Below are 26,433 nucleotides of genomic sequence, written 5' to 3'. Positions count from 1 at the left end.
TTTCCATGTGCGTGTGAATTAGTCTTGTTTTGTGACTATTTGATTAAGCTTTCGATTTTTATGCAGGAAGGATTTAACCCTCTTTTGGTATTTGGGTGTTGCCAACTCGGGCATTGCCAATGGGAGTAAGGGAACGGAATAGATTACGTACAAACAAATTTTATGCAGTACATATTTGCAAAAACATTGGAATGTAGGTTTGATAAATTTGTAAAAACATGGGAATGGTTTGACAAATTTGTCACGGTGCTCATATACAATTTTATGTAGAGCTTATGCACAAATTTAAGTAAAATTTATGTACAATTTTATGTACAATTTATTTGACATGCCTTTTATCCAAAATTTTAAATGTAGATTGGAGCTCAAACTCGGCTCAAGCTCAATCTCTGTTAGAAATTCTTAGGCTCGACCTTGATTCTAATTTGAAGCTCGAGGGTGTTCCAGCTTGAACTCGAATTCAAAGTACTGAGATCAAGCTCATCTCGAATATATGCAGGTTCAAGCTTGGCTTGACCCGATGCCACCCATACTCACTTCCAATCCACAAACCCAATAGTGGGATTATTCCTTAGATTCTATATGTGGACAATGTGGGTGGAGGTCCACATACGAGTACTTGTTTTGATACTATGTAAAGTTAGGTCCAAGGCCCATTGCAAAATAACTAGCCAACTTAGTAAGCCTTTTTCCAACTAATAAACTCAAGATTTTTATACTCACTAATCCATGTGGAATTATTCCTTAACAGCAGCATAAGTACATAGTTGACGAAAAATGACAAGATGTGGGGGAATCATCGTTGTTTTTCTTTCTTCAACGTGGTCATCAAAAGCGAGTGTTAATCTTTTCATTGTATCACCATTCTTCAAAATTACGGTCGTGCGACCCACAAAGCTGGATCGATAACAATAGACATAACGACTTCTGCTGCAATGCCTGTACCTACGACAGATCATGCACCGTTTACGATTTGGAATCCAGTCAACTCTGCAAGTGCCGCGGTCGTAAGCGCTCTTTGAAAACAGTTTATAAAAATTAACGAAGATATAAAGTATGTAAGCGAGGAAGGCTACATTCGTTTTAATTAGTGATGTCTATATCTTGTTGACATGATTCACTCATTATAATACTGGCACCTCTCGGCTTAAATATTCTTGGAAGATAACGGATTAGTCCCGTCGTATGTATTTCTCAAGATTAAGAGATAGTTTTAGATTTTGTTAATTCATATGAAACCCACTACTTTGGTTCCATGCCATGATATTCAGATTCAACTAAGAAAAAACTTACATTTTTGGGATAGCAGTTAATGCATGGCTATTAACAAAAACGAGTTTTGGAAGAGAAAATAAAATGGAGCTGATACAACAGGTTTGGAAGAAAAAAAAATCCGATCATAAGTAAATACTCAGCTTATGTAGATGTAATAGAAGTTTTTGTAGAATATAATAATGAAGAATACTATTACCGTAATTACCATTAATAAGGTGTAAACTATTTATAGAGTTACACAAAGACTTTAATTGATTAGAACTCTACAATTTGAATATGTATCTAATTCAATTACTAGTTATCTTTATCTCTATCATGTCCCCTCAAGATGGAGCTACGATAGGAGAGTCTAATCTTGATCTTCAAAAAGACGAAGTGTGTTCTCGGAAGTGGTTTGGAGAGAACAACAGTTGACTAGAGTAGCGGCGGAGAAGAGCAAACAGTTGGGAAGAGCAGCGGCACTGGAGGTAGGGGTGGCATCGAGCCGAGCAGAGCCCGAACCTGCCTATGTTCGAGCCGAGCTTGATTTAAATATTTTGAGTCGAGCTTCGAGCCGAGCCTCGTCTCGAGCCTAAAATTGTTATCGTGCTCGAGCCCAAAAATTTTAACCGAGTTCGAGCCGAGCTTGAGCTTCAACATACATTTAAAACTTTTCAAAAAATATATATCAAATAAATTGTATATAAATTTATGCATACATTTTACATAAAATTGGGCATGATCTCTACATAAAATTGGGCATAACCCATGTATATATATAATACATGTATAAGATTGGGCATGACCTCTACTTAAAATTAAGCATAATCTATGTATATGATACCTATATAAAATTCGGCATGACCTCTACTTAAAATTGGGCATAATCTATATACATAATACCTGCATAAACACTCCATAAACACTCCATAAAATTGTCTATACATTCCATATACACTCCATGAAATTATTTATACACTCCATAAAATAGTTTAAACACTCCATACATTGCATAACATTACGAATAAACTCCATAAAATAGTTTAAACAGTCCATACATTGCATAACATTACGAATAAACTCCATACAATAATCAAACACAAAAAAATTAAATGAAATATCACTATCAATTTACAATCACCCAAATAAAAACTATAAATCCATTATAAATTTACAAACTATAGTTGTTTCTCTTCTTGCTAGAAAATAATATACGTCCCTGAATGTCCCTGCATGAGCAAAATCTCCACCTATGACAAAAACAAAAAAAATAAAATTTGTTATTGTCAGATAAAAAAATACTCTTCTACTACTAGTTACTTAATGTTGTTAAAAGTATTCAAACTACCATGATGAGAAAAACATGAAAAATCATGTAGCTGGTAGCATTATCTCTACACTCTTCTTCTCAGGCTGTAATCATAAAACAAAATTTTAATAAAAACTACTAAAAAATACTAAAAAATATCATAATAAACAATTAATAAAAGAAATTGACCTTTTGATTTTTCTTTACACCGTTAAGAGCCCGAACCCAATCACTGCCACAAATCAAAGCTTGAACTGTATTTGGTGCAAGGAAGAACAATATGAGTCTATTACTAAATGTAGACTTTGAAACTACTGCGGATATGAGAATTATGAGGGGTTAGTCAACAAACTTAGAATTTGAAGTTCATCTTTATCTCCTGCTTCAAATTCATTTCATTTATCTACATGAAATTCAATTTCAAACTTGGTATTAGTGTGGACAAGTTCATGTACATTGGAAAACAGTTTCCAGTGTTAGTGTCCCAAAATGAGAAAAATATAAAAAACAAGAAAATAAATAACTTATAATAGTATACTTAATTAAAACATAAAACTTAAACCCCAAATTAGGTCAAACAAACATGATTACAACACGAATAAGTAAATTAATGTATAATTAAAATAAATTAATATATTAATTAATTAAATTAGATATTATATTATTTAATGATTGCAGTTTATTATACATTAATACAATAATTACGTGAGCCAATTAACTGTGCACATGATTAATTATAAAAAAATAATTAAATAAACAAAAAATTTGATCAAATGCTAACGTTAACACACTATATTTTTACGTATTATTGCATCGTCATGAGGAAAACAGTACCAGAGGCGGTTAGGGCTGACAAAATTGCATCCTCCAGTGGAAAAACAGGCTGAGAATAGGATTTGCAAGTTTTTTTTTTTAATAAAAAAATCTCAAGTTCAAAACTTGCATGTGTGAACTGCACGTGCGAGTTCGCACGCTGCGGGACGGAGCGTCGAGGGGGAAAATTATTCGGGGGGGGGTTTGTGTTGTTCCGGCGAGAGCGGTGGTCGGTTGGTCTGACGGCGGCAGCAGGCGGTAGTAGGTGGGTGACGATGACGGGAGGGGGTTCGGAGCAGCTGCCCTAGCTGGGGTACGACGAGGCGATGACGACGCTACGGGAGTCGACAATGACGACGATGAGAGGCAGAGAAGGCGATGCGCGGGGGGAAGGTTTAGGTGCGGCGGCGGCGAGAGGGAGAAGGGAGATGGAGGCCGAGAGAGGGAGAAAACAATTTCGGAGGAAGAAGAGAGAAGGGAAGGAGGAGACCAAGAGAGCGAGAGCGCCAGAGAGAGACACAAAAAAAAAAATTCGGGAGATGGCAGACTGCCGAAAATTTCCCAAATCCCCCCGAATCCACCGCTCGTTAAATTAACGAGCCGGCTCGCGAGCTGTAGAGCAGAATCTGGTTTTTGTTGAGCTCAGCTTGTTAATTTAAATGAGTCAATTTCGGATCTCGAGCTCGAGAGGTATCGACTCGAACCGAGCCGAACTCGAGCCTCTCCCTTGCCGGCTAGGTTCGAAGCCACCCCTAACTGGAGGCGGCTGGGCCAGACAGGAATTACATCGTTTGGAGGAAGAGTAGTGGCATTGAAGGCGGTTGGGGCGAACGGAATCGCATCGTCTGGCTGAAGTGCAACGGCACTGGAAGTGGTTGGGGCAGATAGAATCACATCGTCCAGAGGAAGATCAGCGGCTGGGGCGGATGAAATCTCATCGTCCAGATAGGAAGAAGATGCTCTGCAGTGAGAGATTTTTTTATTTTTTATTCTAAAAAAAAATCACACGTGCCAAACTCACACGAGTGAACTTCACATGTGAGTTCGCACGTTGTGCGGGACAGGGTGTCGAGGTGGGGGGGGGGGGGGGGGTATGGGTGGCGACAATGGGCTGTAGCTACAGAGGCTGCTTCCGATAAGGATTTCCAATGACGGCAGATAAGCTCTGATATCATGTAAAGTTGGGTCCAAGGCCTATCCCAAAATGACTAGTCATATAGGAAACCTCTTCTGCCAACTAATAAATTCAAGATATTTGATCTCATTAATCCATGTGGGATTATTCCTTAACACTCCCCCTCACTGTAAGCACATGGATAATTTGGGTGGAGGGTTCACAGACGAGTACTTGCTGTGATACAATGTGGAATAAAATAAAGAAGAATAATATTACCATAATTATCATTGATTAGGTGTAAACTATTTATAGAGTTACACAGAGAATGTAGGTGATTAGAACTCTACAATTTGAGTCTGTCTCTAATTCAATCATTAACTATCTTTATCTCTATCATTATCTTTATATCTATAACTATTTTTATCTTTATCTCTATCAGTTTACACATTTTAAAAAGACACTTAAAAGTAAGAATCCAAAAACGACTCTTTATAGTTTAATTTTTAGGGATATAATTATAATTTTATAGTTTAAGTCATCTATAAAGTGAGCTTCGAGGGGAGGGTTAGGACATAAGTCCGTAACCTCATTCTTCCTCCTGTTTTAATTATTCCCTTGATAATTTATATTAGTTAAAAAATAAAATTATAAATTTGATTTTTATGTTATTTCATGATAGCAAATTTAGCCTAAAAATCTAATCTTTAACACATGACTAAAAGAACTTATCGTTAATTTCGTTTTAAAAAGGAGGGAGATCTCCCATTTTAGCTACCAACACCACTACATGATTAAAAATGAGACTTTTAGGGTTTTACCCAATTTTTTAAACACAATTAGACAAATGACAAACTTTTCAACTTATTTAGAAAAATACCTAAATTTGACCGGTCAACTGCATATGTGTACTATGAAAAGTGACATGTAAGCTTTGACTGATTATGTATCGCCATGTCATCATAACACATCAACACTCGTTGAGTCGAATCAATTGACACATCATCGTACATGTAGGATGCCATGTCATTAAATTCTTTTATACACCATCAAGGCATGTCATCACGTGCCACATAAGCCTTTAAGTGTATCGATAAATTTGATTTTTAAGCTCTAAAATTATTTTAAAATTTATAAATATTTTAAATCGATAATAAAAGGTACTACGTGGATGATGGCATGGTTTATCATGTTATATCTTAAACTAAGGGTTTTTGTGTCATTTAATGACATGACATCTTACATTGGTTATGACGTTTCTGGAAATTGACGTGTCATTGGACTCATTGAGTACTGATGTGTAGTGCTTTCGTGGCGACACATGATTGGTCAAATCATACGAGCAACTTTTGACCAAACACATATGCACTTGACGGGTCAAAGTTAGGTATTTTTCAAAATAAGTTCAAAATTTCGTGTAATTATGTTTAAAAAGTTGGGTACAAACCTAAACGTCCCATTAAAAAATTACAAGAAAGCCTTTTGGGATCATTGTAAAATGATTGCACCATTTGAGGTGAACTACTTTTTACTCTCCTATGTTTGCCATCGCATTTGAACGAAACACTAACAGTAGAGAGAGAGAGAGAGAGAGAGAGAGAGAGAGATTCGCAAAAAGGAATGTGTCAATTCTATCTTTCTATTGTACGAGTAATATTCCATCACAAAAAAAAAATTTGGGAGATGGCAGACTGCCAAAAATTTCCCAAATCCCCCCGAATCCGCCTCTCATTAAATTAACTAGCCGGCTCGCGAGCCGTCGAGCCAAATCTAGTTTTGACCAAGCTCGGCTCGTTAATTTAAACGAGCCGATTTCGGATCTCGAGCTCGAGATATCGAATCGAACCGAGCTGAACTCGAGCTGCTCGCAAACCGGCTAGGTTCGAAGCCACCCCTAACTGGAGGCGGCTGGGCCGGACGGGAATTACATCGTTTGGAGGAAGAGTAGCGGCATTGAAGGCGGCTGGGGCGGACGGAATCGTATCATCTGGCGGAAGAGTAGAGACACTAGAGGGGGCTGGGGCAGATAGAATCACATCGTCCAGAGGAAGAGCAACTGGGTTGGACGGAATTGCATCGCCCGATGGAAGATCAGTGGCTGGGACGGACGAAATCTTATCGTTCGGATAGGAAGAAGACGCTCTACAGTGAAAGATTTTTTTATTTTTTGTTCTACAAAAAAAAAATCACATGTGTGAAATTTACACGAGTGAACTTCACCTGCGAGTTCGCACGCTGTGCCGGACATGGTGTCGAGGGGGGAGGGAAGAACTATGTGCAGTCGACCATGTGGGCGGAGGGGCGAATGGCGGTGATGGCACCAACGAGACTGAACTGTGATGACAGGAGACCGTAGGGAGCACGAGAGGGGGGGGGGGGGGGGGGGGGGGGGGGGGGGGGGGGGGGGGGGGGGGGGGTATGGGTGGCGACAGTGGGCTATAGCTACTGAGGCTGCTTCTGATATCATGTAAAGTTGGGTCCTAGGCCTAGCCCAAATTGACTAGTCACATAGGAAACCTCTTCTACTAACTAATAAACTCAAAATATTTGATCTCACTAATCTATGTGGGACTATTCTTTAACACTCCCCCTCACGTGTAGGTACTTGGATAATTTGGGTGGAATGTCCACATACGAGTACTTGCTGTGATACAATGTAGAATATAATAATGAAGAATAATATTGCCATAATTATCATTAATAAGGTGTAAACTATTTATAGAGTTACACAAAGACTGTAGGTGATTAGAACTCTACAATTTGAGTCTGTCTCTAATTCAATCATTATCTATCTTTATCTCTATCAGTTCACACATTTTAAAAAGACACTTAAAAGTAAGAATCCAAAAACGACTCTTTATAGTTTAAGTTTTAGGGATATAATTATAATTTTATAGTTTAATTCATCTATAAATTGAGCTTCAGGGGGAGGGTTAGGACATAAGTCCATAACCTCATTCTTCCTCTTGTTTTAATTATTCCCTTGATAATTTACATTATGTTCAAAAATTCAATTATAAATTTGATTTTTAATTTATTTCATGATAACAAATTTAGCCTAAAAATCTAATCTTTAACACCTGACTAAAAAAACTTATCGTTAATTTCTTTTAAAAAAGGAGGGAGATCTCCCATTTTAGCTACCAACACCACTACATGATTAAAAAAGAGACTTTTAGGGTTTTACCCAATTTTTTAAACATAGTTAGACAAATGACAAACTTTTCAACTTATTTAGAAAAATACCTAAATTTAACCGGTCAATTGCATATGTGTACATTGAAAAGTGACACGTAAACTTTGACTGGTTACGTATCGCCATGTCATCATAACACATCAACACTCGTTGAGTCGAACGACACGTCAATTGACACTTCATTGCACATGTAGGATGCCATGTCATTAAATTCTTTGATACACCATCATGCCATGTCATCACGTGCCACATAAGCCTTTAAGTATAATGATAAATTTAATTTTTAAGCTTTAAAATAATTTTTTAAATTTATAAATATTTTAAATTGATAATAAAAGGTACTGCCGGGATGATGGCGTGGTTTGTCATGTTATATATTAAACTAAGGTTTTTGTGTCATTTAATAACATGACATATTATACTGGTGATGACGTTTCTGGAAATTAAGGTGTCATTGGACTCACAGAGTACTGATGTGTCGTGCTTTCATGGCGACACATGATTGGTCAAATCTTACACACACATATGCAGTTGACGTGTGAACGGGTCATAGTCAGGTACTTTTTAAAATAAGTTCAAAATTTGGTGTAATTATGTTTAAAAAGTTGGGTACAAACCTAAACGTCCTATTAAAAAATTACAAGAAAGCCTTTTGGGATCATTGTAAAATGATTGCAAGAAGAGAGAGAGAGAGAGAGATTCGCAAAAAAGAATGTGTCAATCCTATCTTTCTATTGTACGAGTAATATTCCATCACAAAAAAAATCTTATTTAATGTACAGGAGAGTTGCGACTAATCTGCTCCCGGCGGTGGTGGTAAATTTCCGGCAGGTGCTCGTCGAACATCGGTCGCTCCAGCTGTATCCAGCGTCCGTCGTGTTTCATCACCAGCCCCTTGTTCTCCTCCTGCCTCCACCGTGGTGGCACATGGCTTTCATCTTTCAGGAAGTCGCTGGCTTTGTTCACCAATGCTGGGTCTCTCCCACTTGAGAGGAAGAAACTTTGGCCCTTGCCATGGTACCTGTTCCCAACACCAAGATCATGCTTCAGAAGCTTAACATGATTTAAAGAGAATTACATCAATGAACAAAACAGCAGTCACAATATTTGTGGAGAAGAAAAGACTTACCCATCAAGCAAGTGTAAGTGAGCTTCCAGATTATGGAAACAAGATAGATCCAGTGTGCTCTTCAAGAAGGGTGAATTCTTGTGATCCAGAGGAAGCTCCACTCCCACATGGGAGTAACTCCAATATGGCAGCCACTGTCCCAACTTCTTGAGGATCTCAGGCACAGACTTATTGACTAATACCCCTGGCACCTTTGGAACTAGGTCATGAACGTTCACCACCCTCAACACCTTCACCCCCAGCCCCTCTATCCGTTCCTTGAACCGGCTGTTGCCTACCCTCGGCGCAGAGAAGGAGAAGACGCAAATCGGAATCGGCCGTCCATCCGTAGTCACGTTCAGGCCCATCTCAGCTACGTCGAAGGCACTCAACAAGGCTAATGCACCCCCCAAGCTGTGGCCGGTGAAGGTGATGCTTATTTCCTCATCTTTGTAGCGATCCACCAACGTCGCCACTTCAGTCAAGATCCGCTCCCTTGCCGAGTAAGTGCATAAACTGCCGCCCTGAACCTTATCACAGTACAGATTGATGAAGCCGGATTCAACTTTGACATCAGGATTAGGGCACGGTATACCCTCCGAGGAGGCTGGCACCAGAAAGTCCGTCAGGTTAGCCAGCCACTCCAACTGTGTCGCAGTGCCTCGCCAAGCGACCGTGATGTCACGGCGACCGATACGTTTCGACGTCTCATCGGTGGAGACGGCCACATAGCCCATCCAATTGGCGTTGGCGTTCCAATCCTCGGCACCCAGGGGCTTCGTGAAGAAGTTGGGGAGCTGGAGGTTGATGGTGGCGTAGAGATACCGAGTCACCTCGTACCCCGACTCACCCATGCCGAGGCACTTAAAGAAGTTGCTGCGATCGTACTTGCAGCTTCCACAGTACTTAGAGTAGGATTCATTGTCGAAGGCATCGTAGCAAGCCTGAGCCATCTCCCCATACCGGATGAGCTCCGTACGTAAAAGTGGGTCCATCGGATCCAGCAAGCCGGCCCAGTCATTTCGACCGTTGATCACTCGCCAGGAGTCGGATAAACTACCTTGGGATCGATCGTTTCCTGTTGCAGCTTCAACTCCAGCCATGGCGTTGGAGAGTTTCAAAAGAAGCAAAGTCGGAGAGTTTCAAAAGAAGCAAAGTGGGAGAGAAAAAGAGCGGAATGAAGTCATCCATGAAATGAATATGTATTTATAGTATCAGTAGTGGAATGAGTTTTAAGTAAGAATATTCTTCCATGGAAACGCGTCAGGATGACCTGAACGAGTCATCAGTCCCCTCCTCGCCTTCGTATTTGGAAAAGTAGTACTAAATATTTCTAGTTCAAATAGGGAGAGTAGGGAGAGTTGGACTAAATATTTCTTGTTCAAATAGTGAGTCAGATTTAGTCATTATTACGACTCAGAAATTTACCTCGGCGACGTCTCCAAGATTGTGGAGAAACGATCCTGGAAGAGGGTCAATGTTTTTTTTTTTTATCGATGGATCTTAACCATCGAATCGGGTGCTTGCACCCTTCTACGAGCTTTCTGGAGTGACCGGGAAAGTCGTGGAGGTCAATCACAGGAATGGCTACCATAGCCGCCAAAGACCGAGCAAGATCCAACTTGGGAATTTAAACGTCTTCTCTCACTGACATAATTGAACTAACACGCCAAGTGTAAAACTAGTGATTGAGAGGCAGGCTGGATTGACCGGCTAAAATGGTCTTCATTTAAAATACGTGGAAAAGTGCTTTTATATTGTTGACCCTTTCTACTAAATAATTATTATTTAAATTTTAATAATACATTCATTTACCGTTTGCATGAAATAGTCATATAAATTATATATTTTAAATTAAAAATTATATTTATTCGATTAAAACTTTTATTTGCGTGTGTATTAATTTAATTAAAATAAAATTTATTATAACTTAATTTTGAAGTAATATAATGAAATCATTTAGACATTAATCATATAAACAAGAAATAAATTTAATTTAACTTCAGTTTAAGTAATATGTTCTATTTAACTCTATGTAAGAACAATATTCCTCCTCACTAGGGCTGGTATTGAATTGAGTTGGCCGGTTGCGAATAGATCGAGCTCTATTCAGCACCAACTTGGTTCGGTTTCAATAAACTTGATTTCGAAATGAATTCGAGATTAGGATTCGGGTTTGTTTCAATAAACGAGCCGAACTCGAACGAGTGGTGGTTTTGTTTGCGAGCTCGCAAGCCCAACTTGTTTACTTAAACCAACATGAGTCGATTTCTAGTCTTTACCTTCGGGAATATCAAAAACAGATGAGGCGTTTTGAGTTCCGATGGAAGAATGGGGCAGCCAGGCCACGTCTCCTCTTCTTTGCCTCCCAAAAATCGATTCCTCAACCTTTCCACCATGTTCATCTTCCTACGTATGCAATTTTACAATTTGGGCGTTGCCGACAAAAGTTATAGGTAACTTTGATTTCCTTCAACATTATTCTTTGGCCTGTTATGCGAATTGCAAAATTTCTTCAACTTTGTTGTTTAAAATTTTACATCTTTCCTCCAACTTTTGTGTTTGCAATTTCTTCCAGCAAAGTCACGAAATCGACCGGTATCAACCTTACCCATTATATCTCAGCCCACTATGATTTCTCTTCTCTTTCTAATTCCTCTCCTTTTGATTTCTCTCTTTGAAGAGGGTTTGGTCCTATAGATTAAACAAACAGAATTGAAAGAGAAGCACAATTTTTATCATAGGCTTGATTGCGACTAGGCTAAGGGGAGTCCTATCATAATTTGAAAATTACCCTTTCTAATTTTTCAATTTAATCGAAAATAATTTCCCCAAATTTGGTTTGACCCGACAAGTAGAGCGAATCTTGCCATGTGTCAGCTTCATGTTGTGAACTCCCATGACTTCGTTCTTCATGCATGCTAGTATTCATCGTTAACCGTTGATCTCCAACTTACTTGTAAGCCTATCTCTATCGTTATCCCTGCATGATACGAGCCCATCGCTCGTCTTCCACTCACCGCAACATGAAGTTGGGGAGGTCTACATCTGATCACATCATAAGCGTTCTCGCCTTTATTTGAGTTATTGTGTCGTTAATTCGTTATTATCAGGTAAGCTTTCTAACTTCTTTTATTCCTCTTTTTCAATATTTTTTATCTCTGATATGTTCTACTAAATTTTCCTTTATTAATTGTCCTATTTTGTTTACCAATGAACTAGTGTGTGTCTTGTGGTTTATTCCGCAACATCCTCGCTGATTATAAGATGATTTGTTGTATCTCTGGGACTAAATAGGTTTTCCATGTGCGTGTGAATTAGTCTTGTTTTGTGACTATTTGACTAAGCTTTCGATTTTTATGCAAAAAGGATTTAACTCCCTTTTGGTATTTGGGTGTTGCCAACTCAGGGCATTGTCGAAGGGAGTTAGGGAACGGAATAGATTACGTACAAACAAATTTTATGCAGTACATATTTGTAAAAACATTGGAATGTAGGTTTGATAAATTTGTTAAAACATGGGAAAGGTTTGACAAATTTTTCACGGTGCTCATATAAAATTTTATGTAGAGGTTATGCACAAATTTAAGTAAATTTTTTGTATAATTTTATGTACAATTTATTTGACATGTCTTTTATTAAAAATTTTAAATGTAGATTGGAGCTCAAACTCGGCTCTAGTTGTCTCTGTTATAAATCCTTACGCTCGACCTCGATTCTAATTTTAAGCTCGAGGGTGTTCAAGCTTGAACTCGAATTCAAAGTACTGAGATCAAGCTCATCTCGAATATATGTAGGTTCAAACTTGGTTCGACCAGATGCTACCCATTCTCACTTCCAATCCACAAACCCAACAGTGGGATTATTCCTTAGATTCTACATGTGGATAATTTGGGTGGAGAACCATATACGAGTACTTGCTTTGATACCATGTAAAGTTAGGTCCAAAGCCCATCGCAAAATAACTAACCAACTTAGTAAGCCTTTTTCCAACTAATAAACTCAAGATTATTATACTCACTAATCCATGTGGAATTATTCCTTAACAGCAGCATATGTACAGAGCTGAAGAACATGACAAGATCTAGGGGAGTCGACGTTGTTTTTCTTTCCTCAACATGGTCATCAAAAGCGAGTGTTAATCTTTTCATTGTATCACCATTCTTCAAAATTATGGTTGCGACCCACAAAGTTGGAGCGATAACAAGAGACATGAGAACTTTTGCCACAATGCATGTACCGACGACAGATCATGCATGTACCTACGACAGATCATGCACCGTTTACGATTTGGAATCCAATCAACTCTGCAAGTGCCGTGGTCGTAAGTGCTCCTTGAAAACAGTATATAAAAATTAACGAAGATATAAAGTATGTAAGCGAGGAAAGGCTACATTCGTTTTAATGTCTATATCTTGTTGACATGATTCACTCATTATAATACTTGCACCTCTCGGCTTAAATATTCTTGGAAGATAACGGATTAGTCCCGTCGTATGTATTTCTCAAGATTATGAGATGGTTTTAGATTATGTTAATTCATATGAAACCCACTACTTTGGTTCCATGCCATGATATTCAGATTCAACTAAGAAAAAACTTACATTCTTGCGATAGCAGTTAATGCATGGCTATTAACAAAAACGAGTTCTGGAAGAGAAAATAAAATGGAGCTAATGCAGCAGGTTTGGAAGAAGAAAAAAAATCCGATCATAATTAAATACTCAGCTTATGCAGATGTAATAGAAGTTTTTGTAGAATATAATAATGAAGAATACTATTACCGTAATTATCATTTATAAGGTGTAAACTATTTATAGAGTTACACAAAAACTATAGGTGATCAGAACTCTACAATTTGAATATGTATCTAATTCAATTACTAGTTATCTTTATCTCTATCATGCCCCCGCAAGAAGGAGCTACGATAGGAGAGTCTAATCTTGATCTTCAAAAAGACGAAGTGTGTTCTCGGAAGTGGTTTGAAGAGAACAACATTTGACTAGAGTAGCGGCGGAGAAGAGCAAACAGTCGGGAAGAGCAGCAACACTGGAGGTAGGGGTGGCATCGAGCCGAGCCGAGCCGGAACCTGCCTATGTTCGAGTTGAGCTTCAAGCCGAGCCTCTTCTCGAGCTTAAAATTGTTATCGAGCTCGAGCCCAAAATTTTTTACCGAGTTTGAGCCGAGCTTCGAGCTTCAACATACATTTAATACTTTTCAAAAAAAATATATATCAAATAAATTATATATAAAATTATGAATACATTTTACATAAAATTGGGCATGACCACTATATAAAATTGGGTATTACCTATATATATATATATATATATATTATACATGTATAAGATTGGGCATGACCTCTACTTAAAATTGAGCATAATCTATGTATATGATACCTATATAAAATTCGGCATGACCACTACTTAAAATTGGGCATAATCTATATACATAATACCTGGATAAACACTCCATAAACACTCAATAAAATTGTCTATACATTCCATAAACACTCCATGAAATTATTTATACACTCCATAAAATAGTCTTAACACTCCATATATTGCATAACAAACGAGTAAACTCCATAAAATAATCAAACACAACAAAATTAAATGAAATATCACTATCAATTTATAATCACCCAAATAAAAAATATAAATCCATTATAAATTTACAAACTATAGTTGTTTCTCTTCATGCTAGAAAATAATATACGTCCTTGCATGAGAAAAATCTCCACCTATGACAAAAACTAAAAAATAAAATTAGTTATTGTCAGATAAAAAAATACTCTTCCACTACTAGTTACTTGATGTCATTAAAAATATTAAAATTACCATGATGAGAAAAACATGAAAAATCATATAGCTAGTAGTATTATCTCTACACTCTTCTTCTCAAGCTGTAATCATAAAATAAAATTTTAATAAATAAAACTAAAAAATATCTTAATAAATAATTAATCAAAGAAATTGACCTTTTGTCCGAACCCAATCACTGCCACAAATCAAAGCTTGAACTGTATTTGGTGAAAGGAAGAACGATATGAGTCTATTACTAAATGTAGACTTTGAAACTACTATGGATATGAGAATTATAAGGGGGGGTTAGTCAACAAACTTAAAATTTGAAGTTCATCTTTATCTCATGCTTTAAATTCATTTCATTCATCTACATGGAATTCAATTTCAAACATGGTATTAGTGTGGACAAGTTCATGTACACTGGAAAACGGTTTCCAGTGTTAGTGTCCCAAAATGAGAAAAATATAAAAAACAAGAAAATAAATAACTTATAATAGTATACTTAATTAAAACAAAATACTTAAACCCCAAATTAGGTAAAACAAACATTATTACAACATGAATAAGTAATTTAATGTAAGTATAATTAAAATAAATTAATTAAATTAGATATTATATTATTTATTGATTACAGTTTATTATACATTAATATAATAATTATGTGAGCCAAGGATTTGCATGTTTTTTTTAATAAAAAAATCGCAAGTATGAAACTCGCATGTGTGAACTGCACGTGCGAGTTCGCACGCTGTGCGGGACGGAGTGTCGAGGGGGGAAATAATTTCCCCCCTCAACTTAGGTATCAGGGGGGTTCTGTGCCGTTCTGGCGAGAGCGGTGGCCGGCTAATCTGACGGTGGCAGCAGGCGGTAGTAGGGGGGTGATGACGACGGGAGAGGGTTCAGAGCAGCTGCTTTAGCTGGGGTATGACGAGGCGAGGGCGACGCTACGGGAGTCGATGATGACGATGATTAGAAGCAGAGAAGGCGATGCGCTGGGGGAAGGATTAGGTGCGGCGGCGGCAAGAGGGAGAAGGGAGATGGAGGCCGAGAGAGTGAGAAAAAAATTTCGGAGGAAGAAGAGAGAAGGGAAGGAGGAGACCAAGAGAGCGAGAGCACAGGAGAGAGACTGAAAAAAAAATTTGGGGGATGGCAGACTGCTGAAAATTTTCAAAATCCCCCCGAATCCGCCGCTCATTAAATTAATGAGTTGGCTCGCGAGCCGTCGAGCCAAATCTGGCTTTGGTCGAGCTCGGCTCGAGCTCGAGAGATAACGAATCGAACCGAGTCGGCTTGGTTTGAAGCCACCCCTAACAGGAGGCGGTTGGGCCGGACGGGAATTATTTGGAGGAAGAGTAGCGGCAGGGGCAGACGGAATAGCATCATCTGGCGGAAGAGCAGCGACACTGGAGACGGCTGGGGCAGATAGAATCACATCGTCTAGAGGAAGAGCAGCTGGATTGGACTGAATTGCATCGCCCGGTGGAAGATCAGCGGTTGGGGCGAACGAAATCTTATCGTTCGGATAGGAAGAAGTCGCTCTACAACAAGAGCGAGTTTGCACGTTGTGCAGGACGGGGGGCGCAGGGATGAACTATGTGCAGTCGACCGTGTGGCCGGAGGGGCGAATGGCGGTGATGGCACCGGTGTGACTGAATTGAGACGACATGAAATCGTAGGAAGCGCGAGGGGGGGGGGGGGGGGGGGGGGGTATGGGTGGCGACAGTGAGCTGTAGCTACAGAGGCTGCTTCCGAGAAGGATTTCCAATGACGACAGATAAGCTCTGATATCATGTAAAGTTGGGTCCAAGACCTATCCCAAAATGACTAGTCACATAGGAAACCTCTTCTGCCAACTAATAAACTCAAGATATTTGATCTCACTAATCCATGTGAGACTATTCCTTAACACTCCCATTCACGTGTAGGCACTTGGATAATTTGGGTGGAATGTCCACATACGAGTACTTGTTGTGATACAATGTAGAATATAATAATGAAGAATAATATTGCCATAATTATCATTGATAAGGTAAATTATTTATAGAGTTACACAGAGACTGTAGGTGATTAGAACTCTACAATTTGAGTCTGTCGCTAATTCAATCATTAGCTATCTTTATCTCTATTTTTATCTTTATCTCTATCAGTTTACACATTTTAAAAAGACACTTAAAAGTAAGAATCCAAAAACAACTCTTTATAGTTTAAGTTTTAGGGATATAATTATAATTTTATGGTTTAATTCATCTATAAATTGAGCTTCGGGAGCAGGGTTAGGACATCAGTCCATAACCTCATTCTTCCTCCTGTTTTAATTATTCTCTTGATAATTTATATTTTATCTACCAACACCATTACATGGAGTAAAACATTAGAAGAAGCCTTTTGGGATCATTGTAATATGATTGCAACAAAAGTGACATCTCCACACTTGAACGTAACACAAACGGCAGAGAGAGATCGATTCCCAAAAAAATAAGTGTCAATTCTATCTTGGGAATTTTACCAAAATACCGGTTTGAAACAACTTATTTATGAAAATAACGAGGATCTCAAATTATTTACAAAACTACCGAACTTTGACCCGTCCACTGTATATGTGGACAGTCAAAACGACACGTAAGCGTTGATTGATTACGTGTCACCCCGTCATCAGAGCGATAATGAAGATGGAACACAGAAGCTGCCACGTCATTATTATCGACACGTCATCTGACACATCATTACATGATAAAATTTTGAATAAATTTTAAAAAAATTAAAAAATCAAATACACTTTTTATTACCTTATATCTAAAATAAAAAGTTATTTAAATTTTTTTAATAAATAATTAAAAAATTAACTCTTACTTATTTAACACCATTTAATATCAATTAAAATATTTATTAATTAAAAAAATTATCGTTACACTTTTTTTTCTTCATATTTTAAAAAATAAAATAAAATAAGTAAATTAATTAGATTTAAAATATTTATAAATTAAAAAAATTACAAAAAAGTAATTTTAGAGTTTAAAAATACAATTTATTTGTATACTTTTTATCACCTTATTTACAAAATAATAATATGTATAAATTTTAAATATTTATAAATAGAAAAAATTAACTCTTACCCATTTATTATGGATTTAAAATATTTATAAATTAAAAAAATCTTACTCTTAAGTCTTACCCATATATTATCAATTTAAAATATTTAAAATTTTTAAAAAATGTACAAAAAAGTTATTTTAGAGTTTAAAAATACAATTTATTTTTATATTTTTTATCACCTTATTTACAAAATAATAATATTTAAAAATTCAAAATATTTGTAAATAGGAATAATCTAACTCTTACCTATTTACTATGGATTTAAAATATTTATAAATAATTTTTTTTTTACTTTTAAGTCTTACCCATATATTATCCATTTAAAATATTTATAAATAGAAAAAAAATTACTCTTAAGCCTTACCCATATATTATCCATTTAAAATATTTATAAATAGAAAAAAATTTACTCTTAAGTCTTACCCATATATTATCCATTAAAAATATTTATAAATAGAAAAAAATTTACTTTTAAGTCTTACCCATATATTATCCATTTAAAATATTTATAAATTAAAAAATATATACAAAAAAATTGTTTGTGTTTAAAAATATAATTTATTTGTATACTTTTGGTAAAATTCCCTAAAAGAAAAGGGGCGGCGAGAGAAGGGGCGTCGAGGGCCAGGCCGAGCGGCGGCAGCAGGCAAGCGGCGGCAACAGGGGAGGCGGCAACAGGGGAGCGACGAGAGGAGGGGCAGCAGCAGGGGAGCGAACGGCAACAGGGGAGGCGGCAACAGGGGAGCGACGAGAGGAGGGGCGGCAGCAGGGGAGCGAAAGGCAACAGGGGAGGCGACAGCAGGGGAGCGACGAGAGGAGGGGCGGCAGCAGGGGAGCGATGAGAGGAAAGAAGCCGAGACGAGAGGCGAGGAGAAAGATCTCGATTTCTTTTAGGGAATTTTACCAAAAGTATACTTAATAAAAAGTGTAACGATAATTTTTTTAATTGATAAATATTTTAATTGATATTAAATGGTGTTAAATAAGTAAGAGTTAATTTTTTAATTGTTTATTAAAAAAATTTAAATAATTTTTAATTTTTTTAAAATTTATTCAAAATTTTATCTATGTAATGACGTGTCGATAATAATGACATGGCAGCCTCTGTGTTCATCTACATTATCACTCTGATGACGGGGCAACACGTAAGCAGTCAACGCTTACGTGTCGTTTTGACTGTCCACATATACAGTGGACCGGTCAAAGTTCGGTAGTTTTTTAAATAATTTGAGATCCTCGTTATTTTCATAAATAAGTTGTTTCAAACCGGTATTTTGGTAAAATTCCCTTCTATCTTTCTATTGTCCGAGTAATATTCCATCAGAAAGTATTCTTATTTAGAGCTGCGACTAATCTGATCCAGGCGGTGGTGGTAGATTTCCGGCAGATGCTCGTCGAACATCGGTCGCGTCGGCTGTATCCAGTGTCCGTCGTGTTTCAACACCAGCCCCTTGTTCTCCTCCTGCCTCCACCGTGGGGGCACATGGCTGTCATCTTTCAGGAAGTCGCTGGCTTTGTTCACCAATCCTGGGTCTCTCCCACTTGAGAGAAAGAAACTTTGGCCCTTGCCATGGTACCTGTTTCCCAAAACCAAGTTCATGCTTCAGAAGCTTAACATGATTGAAAGAGAATCGCATCAATTAACAGAACAGCAGTCACAGTATTTGTGGAGAAGAAAAGACTTACCCATCAAGCAAGTGTAAGTGAGCTTCCAGATTATGGAAACATGATAGATCCAGTGTGCTTTTCAAGAAGGGCGAATTCTTGTGATCCAGAGGAAGCTCCACTCCCACATGAGAGTAACTCCAATATGGCAGCCACTGCCCCAGCTTCCTGAGGATCTCAGGCACAAACTTATTGACTAATACCCCTGGCACCTTTGGCACTAGGTCATGAACATTCACCACCCTCAACACCTTCACCCCCAGCCCCTCTACCCGTTCCTTGAACCTGCGGTTGCCTACCCTCGGCGCAGAGAAGGAGAAGACGCAAATCGGAATCGGCCGTCCGTCCGTAGTCACGTTCAGGCCCATCTCAGCTACGTCAAAGGCACTCAACAAGGCTAATGCACCCCCCAAGCTGTGGCCGGTGAAGTTGATGCTTATTTCCTCATCTTTGTAGCGATCCACCAACGTCGCCACTTCAGTCAAGATCCGCTCCCTTGCCGAGTATTTGCAAAAACTGCCGCCCTGAACGTTATCACAGTACAGATTGATGAAGCCAGATTCAACTTTGGCATAAGGATCACGGCACGGTATACCCTCTGAGGAGGCTGGCACCAGAAAATCCGTCAGGTTAGCTACCCACTCCAACTGTGTCGCAGTGCCTCGCCAAGCGATCATGATGTCGCGACGACCGATACGTTTCGACGTCTCATCGGTGGAGACGGCCACGTAGCCCATCCAATTGGCGTTGGCGTTCCAATCATCGACTCCCAGGGGCTTCGTGAAGAAGTTGGGGAGCTGGAGGTTGATGGTGGCGTAGAGATACCGAGTCACTTCGTACCCCGAGTCACCCATTCCAAGGAACTTAAAGAAGTTGCAGCGATCGTACTTGCAGCTTCCACAGTTCTTTGAGTAAGATTCATTGTCGAAGGCATCATAGCAAGCCTGAGCCATCTCCCCATACCGGATGAGCTCTGTACGTAAAAGTGGGTCCATCGGATCCAGCAAGCCGGCCCAGTCATTTCGACCGTTGATCACTCGCCAGGAGTCGGATAAACTTCCTTGGGGTCGAACGTTTCCTGTTGCAGCTTCAACTCCAGCCATGGCGTTGGAGAGTTTCAAAAGAAGCAAAGTGGGAGAGAAAAAGTGTGGAATGAAGTATGAAGTCATCCATGAAATGAATTTGTATTTATAGTATCAATATCGATATGAATTTTAACTATGAATATTCTTCTCTATTAATTCTTCAATGGAAACGCGTCAAGATGACCTGAAAGAGTCATCCGTCCCCTCAATGTTTCTCAATGTTGAGACTTTTCTACGAAGAAGACAAGAAAAAATATTTCCTCCACAAACTTAGTATTATTACGACTGAGAAATTTACCTCGGCTACGTCTCCAAAATTGTCCATAGGATGTCTGTTTGTTTTTTATCGAAGGATCTTAACCATCGAATCATGTGGTTGCACCCTTCTACGAGCTTCCTGGAGTGACGGGGAAAGTCGTGGACGTCAATCACAGAAATGGAAATTTAAGACATCTTCTCTCACGGACATAATTCAACCAACACGCCAAGTGTAAAACTAGTGATTGAGTGCCTGGATTGACCGGTTAAAATGGTCTTCATTTAAAATACGTGGAAAAGTCATAGGTAACTTTGATTTCTCAATCTTCGCCTTTCGAAAATTTAAGTTTTTGTAGAATATAATAATGAAGAATATTATAGAGTTACACAAAGAGGGTAGGTGATTAGAACTCTACAATTTGAATATGTATCTATTTCAATTACTAGTTATCGTTATCTCTATCATGCCCCCCACAAGATGGAGCTACTATAGAAGAGTCTAATCTTGATCTTCAAAAAGAGGAAGTGTGTTCTCGGAAGTGGTTTGGAGAGAACAACAGTTGACTAGAGTAGCGGTGGAGAAGAGCAAATGGTCAGGAAGAGCAGCGGCATTGGAGGCGTCCGGGCCGGATGGGAATTACATCGTTTGGAGGAAGAGTAGCGGCATTGAAGGCGGCTGGGGTGGACATAATCGCATCATCTTGCGGAAGAGCAGCGACACTGGAGGTGGCAGGGGTAGATAAAATTACATCGTCCAGAGGAAGAGCAGCTGGGTTGGATGGAATTGCATCGCCCGGTGGAAGATCAGCGGCTGGGGCAGACGGAATCTCATCGTCCGAATAGGATGAAGACGCTCTACAGTGAGAGATTTTTTTATTTTTTATTCTACAAAAAAAAAATCACATGTGCGAAACTCACACGAGTGAACTTCACATGCGAGTTCGCACGCTGTGCGGGACGGGGAGTCAAGGGGGGGGGGGGGGGGAAGAACGGTGTGCAGTCGACCGTGTCGAGACTGAACTGTGATGACAGGAGACCGTAGGAAGGGCGAGGGGGGGGGGGGGGGGGGTATGGGTGGCGACATTGGGCTGTAGCTATAGAGGCTGCTTCCAATAAGGATTTCTAATGACAACAGATAAGCTCTAATATCATGTAAAGTTGGGTTCAAGGCCTATCCCAAAATGACTAGTCACATAGAAAACCTCTTCTGCCAACTAATAAACTCAAGATATTTGATCTCACTAATCCATGTGGGACTATTCCTTTACACTCCCCCTCACGTGTAAGCACATGGATAATTTGGGTGGAAGGTCCACATACAAGTACTTGCTGTGATACAATGTAGATTATAATAACGAAGAATAATATTGCGATAATTATCATTGATAAGGTGTGAACTATTTATAGAGTTACACAGAGAATGTAGGTGATTAGAACTCTACAATTTGAGTCTGTCTCTAGTTCAATCTTTAGCTATCTTTATCTCCATCATTATCTTTATATCTATCTCTATTTTTATCTTTATCTCTATTAGTTTACACATTTTAAAAAGACACTTAGAAGTAAGAATCCAAAAACACTCTTTATAGTTTAAGTTTTAGGGATATAATTATAATTTTATACTTTAATTCATCTATAAATTGAGCTTCGGGGGGAGGGTTAGGACATAAGTCCATAACCTCATTCTTCCTCCTGTTTTAATTATTCCCTTGATAATTTATATTAGTTGAAAAATACAATTATAAATTTGATTTTTAAGTTATTTCATGATAACAAATTTATCCTAAAAATCTAATCTTTAACACATGACTAAAACAACTTATCGTTAATTTCGTTTTAAAAAGGAGGGAGATCTCCCATTTTAGGTACCAACACCACTACATGATTAAAAAAGAGACTTTTAGGGTTTTACCCAATTTTTTAAACATAATTAGACAAATGACAAACTTTACATCTTATTTAGAAAAATACTTAAATTTGACTGGTCAACTGCATATGTGTACAGTGAAAAGTGACACGTAATCTTTGACTGATTATGTATCACCATGTCATCATAACTCATCAACACTCGTTGAGTCGAGCGACACGTCAGTTGACACTTCATCGCACATGTAGGATGCCATGTCATTAAATTCTTTGATACACCATCTTGCCATGCCATCACGCGCCACATAAGCCTTTAAGTGTATCGATAAATTTGATTTTTTAGCTTTAAAATAATTTTTAAAATTTATAAATATTTTAAATCGATAATAAAAGGTACTACATGGATGATACATGGATGATAGCGTGGTTTGTCATGTTATATCTTAAACTAAGGGTTTTTGTGTCATTTAATGACATGACATTGGAAATTGACGGGTCATTGTATTCAGAGAGTACTGATGTGTCGTGCATTCATGGCGACACATGATTGGTCAAATCTTACCCGTTACTTTTGACCACACTCATATGCAATTGTTGGGTCAAAGTCAGGTATTTTTTAAAATAAGTTCAAAATTTCGTGTAATTATGTTTAAAAAATTGGGTACAAACCTTTAAAAAATTACAAGAAAGCCTTTTCGGATCATTGTAAAATGATTGCAAGAAAAGAGAGATCTCCCATTTGAGGTGAACTACTTTTTACTCTCCTATGTTTGCCATCGCACTTGAACGAAACACTAACAGCAGAGAGAGAGAGAGAGAGAGTTACTCTCCTATGTTTGCCATCGCACTTGAACGAAACACTAACAGCAGAGAGAGAGAGAGAGAGAGAGAGAGAGAGATTCGCCAAAAAGAATGTGTTAATTCTATCTGTCTATTGTCCGAGTAATATTCCATAACAAAAAAAATCTTATTTAATGTACAGGGGAGTTGCGACTAATCTGCTCCAGGCGGTGGTGGTAGATTTCCGGCAGGTGCTCGTCGAACATCGGTCGCTCCAGCTGTATCCAGCGTCCGTCGTGTTTCATCACCAGCCCCTTGTTCTCCTCCTGCCTCCACCGTGGTGGCACATGGCTTTCATCTTTCAGGAAGTCGCTGGCTTTGTTCACCAATGCTGGGTCTCTCCCATTTGAGAGGAAGAAACTTTGGCCCTTGCCATGGTACCTGTTCCCAATACCAAGTTCATGCTTCAGAAGCTTAACATGATTTAAAGAGAATCACATCAATTAACAAAACAGCAGACACAATATTTGTGAAGAAGAAAAGACTTACCCATCAAGCAAGTGTAAGTGAGCTTCCAGATTATGGAAACAAGATAGATCCAGTGTGCTCTTCAAGAAGGGTGAATTCTTGTGATCCAGAGGAAGCTCCACTCCCACATGGGAGTAACTCCAATATGGCAGCCACTGTCCCAACTTCTTGAGGATCTCAGGCACAGACTTATTGACTAATACCCCTGGCACCTTTGGAACTAGGTCATGAACATTCACCACCCTCAACACCTTCACCCCCAGCCCCTCTATCCGTTCCTTGAACCGGCTGTTGCCTACCCTCGGCGCAGAGAAGGAGAAAACGCAAATCGGAATCGGCCGTCCATCCGTAGTCACGTTCAGGCCCATCTCAGCTACGTCGAAGGCACTCAACAAGGCTAATGCACCCCCCAAGCTGTGGCCGGTGAAGGTGATGCTTATTTCCTCATCTTTGTAGCGATCCACCAACGTCGCCACTTCAGTCAAGATCCGCTCCCTTGCCGAGTAAGTGCATAAACTGCCGCCCTGAACCTTATCACAGTACAGATTGATGAAGCCGGATTCAACTTTGACATCAGGATTAGGGCACGGTATACCCTCCGAGGAGGCTGGCACCAGAAAGTCCGTCAGGTTAGCCAGCCACTCCAACTGTGTCGCAGTGCCTCGCCAAGCGACCGTGATGTCACGGCGACCGATACGTTTCGACGTCTCATCGGTGGAGACGGCCACATAGCCCATCCAATTGGCGTTGGCGTTCCAATCATCGGCACCCAGGGGCTTGGTGAAGAAGTTGGGGAGCTGGAGGTTGATGGTGGCGTAGAGATACCGAGTCACCTCGTACCCCGACTCACCCATGCCGAGGCACTTAAAGAAGTTGCTGCGATCGTACTTGCAGCTTCCACAGTACTTAGAGTAGGATTCATTGTCGAAGGCATCGTAGCAAGCCTGAGCCATCTCCCCATACCGGATGAGCTCCGTACGTAAAAGTGGGTCCATCGGATCCAGCAAGCCGGCCCAGTCATTTCGACCGTTGATCACTCGCCAGGAGTCGGATAAACTACCTTGGGGTCGATCGTTTCCTGTTGCAGCTTCAACTCCAGCCATGGCGTTGGAGAGTTTCAAAAGAAGCCAAGTGGGAGAGTTTCAAAAGAAGCAGAGTGGGAGAGAAAAAGAGCGGAATGAAGTCATCCATGAAATGAATATGTATTTATAGTATCAGTAGTGGAATGAGTTTTAAGTAAGAATATTCTTCTCTCTTAATTCTTCCATGGAAACGCGTCAGGATGACCTGAACGAGTCATCAGTCCCCTCCTCGCCTTCGTATTTGGAAAAGTAGTACTAGATATTTCTAGTTCAAATAGGGAAAGAAGAGAGAGAGTCGGACTAAATATTTCTTTGTTCAAATAGGGAGTCAGATTTAGTCATTATTACGACTGAGAAATTTACCTCGGCGACGTCTCCAAGATTGTGGAGAAACGATCCTGGGATAGGGTCAATGTCCATAGGATGTCTGTTTTTTTTTTATCGATGGATCTTAACCATCGAATCGGGTGGTTGCACCCTTCTACGAGCTTTCTGGAGTGACGGGGAAAGTCGTGGAGGTCAATCACAGTAATGGCTACCATAGCCGCCAAAGACCGAGCAAGATCCAACTTAGGAATTTAAGACGTCTTCTCTCACGGACATAATTCAACCAACACGCCAAGTATAAAAGTAGCGACGACATAATTCAACCAACACGCCAAGTATAAAAGTAGCTACCGAGAGGCTGGATTAAAATGGTCTTCATTTAAAATACGTGGAAAAATCTTATCGCGGGTTAATCCCCCAAATAGATTTTTCAAGTTCATGTCCAACATGAAGATCATGTCAGTCATGTACATGAAGATCATCTTCGCACTTGGTGTTAGTGTTGACGACTTCATATGCACTGGAAAACAGTTTCTAGTGTTAGTACCCCAACATAAGAAAAACATAAAAAACAAGAGAATCTCTAAACCTTTACAGTGTACTTAATTACAACATAATCCTTAAACCCGAAATTAGGTAAAATAACTATTATTAATATATTTATTAATTGAATTAGATATTTTATTGTACATTAATATAGTAATTATATGAGCCAATGAAATACGTATATGGTTAATTATAAATAATAAATAAATAACGTTATAAATAAAAAAACGAAAGTAGTACGTTAGGTTATTAATTTATTAATAATATATGATATACTTTAACCTAAAAATGAATAATTTAAGAGAAAAAATTGATCTAATCATAACTTTAACACACTATATATTTGTACATAATATATTTTATGTATTATTAATTAATAATATATTATCACAAAATTTAAAACCATTGGTTTAATTAACTATCTTCATAAAAATCATTAATTTATAATTTTTATTTATCAAATATTTATTTTAACAATATTTTAATTATGACTATTAAATCACTATTTTAATATAGTAATTGTAAAATAAAAATAATTATTTTATAAATAAAAATTATAAATTAATGATTTTTATGAAGATAGTTTAATTTTTCCTAACTTA

At 38.6% G+C, this 26,433-nt stretch overlaps 3 protein-coding genes across 3 annotated transcripts; all 3 read right to left on the bottom strand.

The window, feature by feature from the left end:
- Window positions 1-8,457: 8,457 nt before the first annotated feature.
- LOC137935443 (phospholipase A1-Igamma1, chloroplastic-like) lies at window positions 8,458-9,897 on the bottom strand. The gene is made up of 2 exons (XM_068780095.1): window positions 8,816-9,897; window positions 8,458-8,707 (listed from the first exon to the last, which is right to left on the bottom strand). Exons 1-2 carry the CDS (start codon window positions 9,895-9,897, stop codon window positions 8,458-8,460), a joined length of 1,332 nt encoding a protein of 443 aa, XP_068636196.1.
- A 9,130-nt stretch (window positions 9,898-19,027) lies between these two features.
- Window positions 19,028-20,480, bottom strand: LOC137935442 (phospholipase A1-Igamma1, chloroplastic-like). The gene is made up of 2 exons (XM_068780093.1): window positions 19,381-20,480; window positions 19,028-19,271 (listed from the first exon to the last, which is right to left on the bottom strand). Exons 1-2 carry the CDS (start codon window positions 20,460-20,462, stop codon window positions 19,028-19,030), a joined length of 1,326 nt encoding a protein of 441 aa, XP_068636194.1. The 5' UTR covers window positions 20,463-20,480.
- A 2,910-nt stretch (window positions 20,481-23,390) lies between these two features.
- LOC137935441 (phospholipase A1-Igamma1, chloroplastic-like) lies at window positions 23,391-24,979 on the bottom strand. The gene is made up of 3 exons (XM_068780092.1): window positions 23,898-24,979; window positions 23,563-23,789; window positions 23,391-23,428 (listed from the first exon to the last, which is right to left on the bottom strand). The coding sequence occupies exons 1-3, from the start codon at window positions 24,977-24,979 to the stop codon at window positions 23,391-23,393; spliced, it is 1,347 nt and encodes a 448-aa protein (XP_068636193.1).
- Between the last annotated feature and the right edge of the window lie 1,454 nt (window positions 24,980-26,433).

This window comes from Aristolochia californica, unplaced genomic scaffold, assembly GCF_029961685.1.
Source record: "Aristolochia californica isolate CCGP_79_NKW_82.1479 unplaced genomic scaffold, dmAriCali1.0.hap1 SCAF_6, whole genome shotgun sequence".
In the NCBI taxonomy this organism is placed as follows: domain Eukaryota; kingdom Viridiplantae; phylum Streptophyta; class Magnoliopsida; order Piperales; family Aristolochiaceae; genus Aristolochia; species Aristolochia californica.
This window is presented reverse-complemented; position numbering and strand designations above follow the sequence as displayed.